General features: G+C 43.6%; 1 protein-coding gene across 1 annotated transcript in view; it reads right to left on the reverse strand.

Moving 5' to 3' along the window:
* The window catches only part of CCDC198 (coiled-coil domain containing 198), a 38,619-nt gene extending 30,202 nt beyond the window's left edge, over positions 1-8,417 (reverse strand). The window contains exon 1 of the mRNA XM_060753625.2: positions 7,877-8,417. Coding sequence (XP_060609608.2) covers positions 7,877-8,102 — 226 coding nt within the window. The 5' untranslated portion in view covers positions 8,103-8,417. The remainder of the gene's footprint in view (positions 1-7,876) is intronic.
* Positions 8,418-8,784: the final 367 nt, after the last annotated feature.

Below are 8,784 nucleotides of genomic sequence, written 5' to 3' on the forward strand. Positions count from 1 at the left end.
CTGGCCTTGGATGTTGGCGCAAAAAACCGGACTCCTGACATGGAGAACTGATAAGGGATTGCAGCTGGTGACCTTGGGAGGGCCCGTTGGTGGTTTGGCGGGGAATATTGCGCGGGATCTTTGTCAGGCGGGAAGAGGGGATTCGAATGTGGGGGAGGGTATATAAGGGTTGACTTGCGTCTGTGCGCCAATCCTGGCTTTCATTGTGTATATGCATCCAGTAGTAAAGGTTTCCTGATTGATTACGGATTGGCGTCCTGTGTCTTTTCTGGGAGCGGCTGCTGTGAGCTCACACTTATTTATTTATTTATTTATTTATTTATTTATTTACTTATATACCGCTGTTCTCAGCCCGAAGGCGACTTCTTAGATCTTCTTAGATCTTCAACAAATCAACCAAATATTTTTTAACTTGTCCACAATGGACAGGCAACTTGCTACATGAACTGTTTCTTTCTTCTGTGAGGGAAATCCTTTTGACCCCTCCCTGGGCAATCTGTTTTTTAGGCTTAGCTGGCATGGGGCCCTACTCCCGGTTCCAATTTGCTTTATGGGTACCCGAGTAGACCTTACCGGTTAAAACTCTGAAGATTTTCCAGCTGGAGTCCTGATTTTTTCCACGAATACTGTGGATCTATTTCTTTAACCCCAACAAGGGTTGTGTATTTCTTAGTAAAGCTATGAGAATTGTCTTCCTCAGCCAAGCTTGTAAGAAACGAAGCTTTTCTACAGGGGGGAAAAACTCACACGTCCTGTAGTTGGGCTTCAAACTGTAAGACTGAACAAACTGTCCCCCTTTCCCTTCTGAACCTGGGGGAAAGGGTGGTTCCAAAAGCCCCAACGATGATAGGCAGGCTGCTAGCCTATGGCTGCAGCCTGGGGAAAGCTGCTTGACTGCAAAATGCCTGGCTAACAGAAACACGTGCAAACTAACCATGCATAGAAAAAGAAAATTTAGCTTCTGGCACAACTGTGCCAGCACAGGTTTATATATCTGTGGAATGACCAGGATGGGACAAAGGACTCTTGTCTGCTGGAGCTAGGTGTGAATGTTTCAACTGACCACCTTGATTAGCATTTGATGGCCTGGCAGTTGTTTGGTGTGGCTTGTTGATGCCTGGGGGGATCTTTTGTTGAGAGGTGATTAGATGTGTCTGATTGTTTTCTCTCTGTTTTTTTCTCTGCTGTTGTAATTTTAGAGTTTTTTTTTAATACTGGTAGCCAGATTTTGTTCATTTTCATGGTTTCCTCCTTTCTGTTGAAATTGTCCACATGCTTGTGGATTTCAGTGGCTTCTCTGTGTAGTCTGACATGGTGATTGTTAAAGTGGTCCAGCATTTCTGTGTTCTGTGTTCTCCCTTCATCTGTGAACTTTCCAGATTCTAGTTTGGAAAACAGTCTGACACCTGCTAAAGTTAATGAGGAATCAGTTAAGCAGAGTCAGCAGCTGGAGATTAGCCAGAATCAACAAGAGTCTCAATGTCTACGTAGATTCAAAAGAATTTGTCAATTAAAGTGAAAGACTGGGGGAAAGTGAAACCAGTTTTTGGGATTTAAGGTTTGTCCGTAGAAAATCTTGTCAGTTCAGGCATCGTTTGGAAACCAAGTATAAGCCTCATGGAATCCCTGTTCAAGTGGTCTCGCCTTCATGGATTTCTCTAGCTTTTTAAGGTGACTAGCAGCATCTGCTTCTTGTTTGATTCCTGTCTGGATATCATTGCTTTGGATTATAATTTCATGTTTTTTTGGACAGTGTACTGTCGAAGGCTTTCATGGCCGGAATCACTGAGTTCTTGTAGGTTTTTTTGGGCTATATGGCCATGGTCTAGAGGCCTTCTCTCCTGACATTTTGCCTGCGTCTATGGCAAGCATCCTCAGAGGTAGTGAAGTCTGTTGGAAGTAGGAAAAGGGGTTTATATATCTGTGGAATGACCAGGATGAGACAAAGGACTCTTGTCTGCTGGAGCTAGGTGTGAAAGTTTCAACTGACCACCTTGATTAGCATACAATGGCCTGACTGTGCCTGGGGCAAACTTTTGTTGAGAGGTAATTAGATGTCCCTGCCTGCTTCCTCTGTTGTTGTGCTGTTGCAATTTTAGAGTTTTTTTAATACTGGTAGCCAGATTTTGTTCATTTTTTCCAGATTTTGTCCTTGTTTGTTTCCTCTATTTTTGGACATTGTTTTTGATTGCTACGTTTAGACACTGTTTTATCTGTCTGCCTTTGAATGCCTTATTGCTTTTTGGAACCTCATCTATCTTTAAAAGGTAAAGGTAAAGGTAGTCCCCTGACATTAAGGTCGCAGGTTCAATTCCGGGGAGCGGCGTAAGCTTCCGCTGTCAGCCCTAGCTTCTGCCAACCTAGCAGTTTGAAAACATGCAAATGTGAGTAGATCAATAGGTACCGCTCCGGCGGGAAGGTAACGGCGCTCCATGCAGTCATGCCGGCCATATGACCTTGGAGGTGTCTACGGACAGCGCTGGCTCTTTGGCTTAGAAATGGAGATGAGCACCACACCCCATCTATCTTTACAAACATTTATTTCCACTGGCTTTTTTTGCTAAGCTTTAATAAAAAGGATTGTTCCTTTACTCAACGTGTGGTGTGTTTATAGTCAGAGGGTTTAGTTCCTGTTCTGGAGCGCAACAAGTGGGGAGACCACTGGTGTGTTTATTCGTTTCAAACGAAGCAGAAAATCTGGTTGTGGAAAAGTTGCTTTCCTGGACTCAGGCTTCCAGAATCTATCCAACCTGGGATTCCATAAAACAGAACTCTTTAACTTTTGGGGAAGATTCAGCAAAGACAAAGGTTTCCTCGGCTCCTATAGGTTTCTGGTTATGAATTAATAATGGACTCATCACCTGAGTATGTCAGAAAGGCAGGCAGAAGAAAAGAGTTTCCAAAAATAAAAAGGCAAAGAAAGGCAGGCTGAGCTGTACTCCAGAACCCCAGAGAGCCGCACAAGGCAAAGATCGCTGGAAGTGTCATCTCCAAACCCTTGAAAAGCCACCCACGGGTGTGAGGTTCATTATGCCATGTGAGAGCATAGCGTGGGAGGAGGCAGCAGAGGCAAAACAATGCACACCATCCCCTGTGCTGGGTGACGTTTGCGGTCCAAATGTAACAATGGAAAGCCATAGAAATCCAGCGCAGAAGTCTCATTCACATTTATCTGTCTTGGTGACACTAAAATGTGAAACAAAAGGAATGAAAAAAATATCTAGCAATTGATTGGGATAAAGTGGTAGAATGTGGGAAATAAGATTTTAAGAGGAGCATGCATCCCATACCATTCACTCATATTCCTTTCCGCAGTGGTTTTCCTTGAAGCGTATGTAATAATAACAATTAATATAGAATCATAGAATCAAAGAGTTGGAAGACCTCATGGGCCATCCAGTCCAACCCCCTGGTTTCCAAGGAAGCCTAGTTTCCAAGGAAGCAGAAAGCAAGCTTGCTCCCTCCTCCCTGTGGCTTCCTCTCCCAACCAGTCCATACTTCAAGTAATAAAGCCTGACTGCTCAATGGAGGGAAGGATATTAGAGGCAAAGATGAAGTACTTAGGCCACATCATGAGAAGAAAGGAAAGCTTAGGGAAGACAATGATGCTGGGGAAAATGGAAGGAAAAAGGAAGAGGGGCTTTTTAATTTATTAATCGTGTCAGGAGCAACCAGGCAGTTGTATTACATTTTTAACAAAACAAACAAACAAACAAAACACAAAGTTTGCAAGCTTGGTAGTTGATTAAATGTCCTTTGACCAGTATCTGGCCCCTTGGAGTGACTCTGGTGATGCCGCAAGGAGGTCCTCCCTTGTGCATGTGGCAGGGCTCAGGTTGCATTGCAGCAGGTGGTCAGTGGTTTGCTCTTCTCCACACTTGCATGTCGTGGATTCCACTTTGTAGCCCCACTTTGTAGCTGACCAAGGGCAAGATGTTGTTGTTGTTCATTCGTTCAGTCGTCTCCGACTCTTCGTGACCTCATGGACCAGCCCATGCCAGAGCTCCCTGTCGGCCGTCACCACCCCCAGCTCCTTCAAGATAGGTGGATGGTATCCTTGAAGTGACTGGATCGACTTGAAGGAGCTGGGGGTGGTGACAGTCGACAGGGAGCTCTGGTGTTGGCTGGTCCATGAAGTCACAAAGAGTTGGAAACAACTGAACGAATGAACAACAAAATATGTTTGAAATTGCTTGATGTCTGTCTTTAAAGTGCAGACTCTGCTGGCACTCACTTTGGCCAAGGGGAATACGTGCCTCTGTTCCTTTCCCTTCAACCAGTCAGTGTCTTCCTTGGTCTTTGGAGTTTTGGCATGCTGGACCCACATAGCCACAGTCTTGCAGAGCTGAAATTACATGAAAAGGCTAGAAGGTGTCCATTGTTGCGTGATCAAAATGATCAAAAGCTTGGAAAGCATGAAGAACAGCTTAGGAGATGGTAATGTTTAGCTTGGAGAGGAAAATGTTTAGCTTGGAGAGGCAAATGTTTAGCTTGGAGAGGCCTGCCCAAAAACAAGCCCTATCCCTTGGTTAGTTTTTTAATAGTTTTTTTAAAAGTTCAGACTAAAACCCACAACTGATACGCTGCCACTGACTAATTTCAGTAAGTTATCACCACTTGGCGCTTTAACAAATAAGCTGCTATGGCACAGATAGAATGAAAATGGCTGTGCAAAAATAGAAAAATGTGTTTGCGTTGCAGAAAGGAGATGTGTTTTCCTAATACCTGGCAGCATTCCTGTTCTATCCCCTTTGCCAAAACCAGGTGTTTATGTAAGCACTGTTGTGGTCAGAAAATGCTCGAGATGTGTTGCCGAAAAGCCCAGCCTTCATTTGTATTCTCTGCAGCATCTTCCGAGTCATACACCGCGTCTCCTCTCAAAACGGAATTACATTTCCTTTTCTGTTCAGAAGACTGCAAACTACAGAAAGGTGATACAAGCAGAGTCATATCCTGAGCTAAATTGGTCATTTAAAAATATTCAAGAGAATCTCTGCTATACCGTCAGGCAAATGTATAGGAATGTTAAGAAATCTGATCCCAAAGTGTGCTGGATCAATTTAATGGTTGATCTAATGAGCATCAACATCATTTGACACCATTTTAGCAGCCATGGCTCAATGCTATGAAATCCTGGGAGTTTTAGTTTAATATTATCTCCAGCTTTTGTACCAAAGAGTGCTGGGAACCTCCCCAAACTACAACTCCCAGTATTCCATAGCATTGAGCCATGGCAATTAAGGTGGCGTCAAACTGCATTAATTCTACAGTGTAGGTGCACCCTTGTTTTTCTCTGGATCCATCTCTACAGTCATATAATACAGTTTGCAACCCCATTATATGATCAGTGTGGACTCACATAATGCAGTTCAATGCAGTTAAATTAGGAAACCATGAAAATGAACAAAATCTGGCTAATAGCATTTAAAAAAACTCTAAAATCAGGACAGTAAAGAAAGAGCAACACTCAAAAACAGGGGATTTCAGGACAAGAAACAACCAGGGACACTAATCACCCCCCAACAAAGGCCTTGCAGCTTCAAAACCTGGTTGCATCCTGCCTGGGGCAAAAGTATGATAACTGGGACCCAACTCTATGCTAGTTGCGTAATGCAACTCTGAATTAAGGAAAGGAAGAGGTGCGGAAGACAGTGGAGCAAGTGAGAGATGCAGCTGCGTCAGAGTCCTGGGAACATTGTTCGCCAGAAAGGGGGAGAGGAAACATTTCTATCCCGTTTACCGTCTTCGTAAGCCATTGTTAACGGTAAATTATTTATTTATTTATTTATTTACTATTCTTGTATACCGCTGTATCTCAAGCCCGAGGGCGACTCACAGCGTTTCCAGAAAGCAAACAACAAAGCCAGTAAAAACAGCGGTAATCAATATATCATAACAATTAAACTACACAATTCTATTTCTAACAATAAACAAACATCAATACACAGTTATCACAAAAAACCCACCCCAGATCGCCTCATCATCCAAACGTGATCCAAATTCGTCGTCCATAAATAACTCTAACATTACTTCACTTGCCTTAAGCAGTACACTTGGTTTGTTTATTGTACCACCCCCTTTCTGTCCCCCCGCTTTCTCAACCGCGTTGCACACATCTTCCCTTCATTAATTCTGTCCCCGCATTGCGCAACCAGCGTAGGCTCCCAGCTATCATACTTTTGCCCTGCCTGGCTGCTTCCTGCCTAACACCTCCCAACAAAGGATCCCCCAGGCAGGAAGCAGCCAAGCCTTGAAGCTGCAAGGCTATCCTATGCTAATTAAGGTGCTCAATTGCAGCATTCACACTTGCCTTCAGCAGACAAGAGTTCTTTCTCCCACCCTGGACATTATTCCACAGATATATAAACCCCACTTGTCTAGTTTTCAACAGACCTCACAACCCCTGAGGATGCCTGCCATAGATGGGGGAGAAACATCAGGAGAGAATGCTTTTGGAACATGGCCATAACTCACAGCAACCCAGCAGTTAAATTACATTATGTGAGTCTATGCTGAACAAATAATGAAGTTCGAGCTGCATTACATCATCAGTGTAGATGGGGCCTCATATAATGAGTCCAACTACGAGGGTTGAATGAAAAGTAATGCCTCCCCCTTCATTACTTGGGTTTTGATGGGAATATTTTAATAAATCAAACACAGGAATAATCCTTAGAATGTGCTGTTTAACTACCACTATTCACTTTTCCAAATAATCACCAGACAACCTCTGAGACCTCACAACCTCTGAGGATGCTTGCCCTAAATCCTTTGGGGTGACACCTTCTACTGTCAAGAATTCAATGACTGCACATTGCTTAAGTCGCATTGAACGACCATCTGAGCAGGGTTCCATACTTAGCACTTTAACAACACAACTGTTCAATGCTAAGGCTTCCTGCCAAAATGGAACTGTAGAGGAGAGTCTACTGAACAAGCCAGCACCTGCTGCATACAATTGCTTAAGTTGCATTGACTGACCGTCTGCGCAGGATTCCATACTTCACACTTTAACAACACAACTGCTCAATGCTAAGGCTTCCCACCAAAATGGAACTGTAGAGGAGAGTCTACTGAACAAGCCAGTACCTGCCACATATAATTGCTTAGGTCGCATTGACTAACCGTCTGCGCGCAGGGTTCCATATTTCACACTTTAACAACACAACTGCTCAATGCTAAGGCTTCCTGCCAAAATAGAACTGTAGAGGAGAGTCTGCTGAACAAGCCAGTACCTTCCACATACAGGTACTGCCATCTGTCGAGGAGTTACGAAGGTGGAGGCATTACTTTTCATTCAATCCTTGTACATTATATGGCAGTGCAGATGGGGCCTCTGTGGCTTGCAAGAGAGAGAAGAACATTAACCCAATGCCATATTAGAGTGGCTGCTCTAATATAATGTTACTTCTGGTACCTTATTAAAGCACAACCGTGATGGCTTTCCACTGGTTTGATATGTTTCAATCGTTACCCCCATTTTATGATTCTCTTGAGAAACTCCTCTCCTCTTTAGGACTAAAATTTCTGCATCTAATAAGGCAAATACCTGGGGAAATGTAGTCCCAAAAAAGAAATTTTCCCAAGCTCCAGCTTCTTTTCATATCACATGATAGTCTTTGAAAACTCTGTGTGACTAGCAGTTTCATGATAGAGAGATTGAAATATTTACATCCCACCCAATATCATGGAAACTCAACCACAGACCAGACTTGGGCCAACTTGGGCCCTCCAGGTGTTTTGGACTTCAACTCCCACAATTCCTAACAGCCTACCGGCTGTTAGGAATTGTGGGAGTTGAAGTCCAAAACACCTGGAGGGTCCAAGTTGGTCCACACCTGCTATAGAGCCAAAGAAGCAGAAATGATGTATTTACCTGCAGGATACCTTCCTTGCCAGGTCTCTCTCAGTGGTGGAAGCTGCCTTTCCAGTATCAGATTCCTCCCAGCTGGGGAAGTAAATACGTTCGGGTTTGTCTCTTGCAAAGCATTATGGAAACGGTACACAGCCGCCGTGCCTTGCGGCGCCAGTCTTTCCCCTTTGCTTGGCACCGGGGCCACTTTGGTCACCTTCCGATGACCCTTCGAAGAACTCGAACCCATCTTCTTGAGTTACTTCGAGTCACTCGCAAAGGGAAAAAGAGCCAGAATCACTATGTATCAAAACAAGATACATTTCAATCCTCGGACTCAATAAGTCTTGATGCAAAGGTGTTGCATTTGAAAGGTCTCCTAGATGAGATTTAAAATGTCGAATCCATACTCAAGAAAAAAGCAAGTGTTGGAAAAGGTAACCGCAGCCACCTATCTATCCATTCGTTTCTTCTTCCCAACTTTCCTATGAAAGTTCTCCAATAATATTTTTCACTTTCGAAGAGCCCAATCGGCCTCCTATTTCCATAGTAACTCCTGTACAACTTTCCCCACTTCCACGCTTAGTAAGACCGGTTAAACATTGACCTGATCTGGCAAAACTCCTTTCACATGAAAGAACTGGCATCTGGTTCATGCTAAACATTAAACTGTCCCGGAGCGTTCTCAGAGGCCAATACTAAATGCCAAATAACAAGACTAAGGGTACATCTATATTGGAGAATCCATGTAGATTGGCACCACTTTGAACCACTTGCTGCTATACAATCCTGGGTCTATAGCAGGCTTAGGCCAACTTCAGCCCCACCCTCAGGTGTTTTTGACTTCAACTCCCACAATTCCCAATGTATCTTCCCTGATATCCAGGCTGTATAAATATATTTTAGAATACAATTTAATAGGCAACCAGATA

Source organism: Anolis sagrei, chromosome 1 (genome assembly GCF_037176765.1).
Source record: "Anolis sagrei isolate rAnoSag1 chromosome 1, rAnoSag1.mat, whole genome shotgun sequence".
Classification (NCBI taxonomy): Eukaryota; Metazoa; Chordata; class Lepidosauria; order Squamata; family Dactyloidae; genus Anolis; species Anolis sagrei.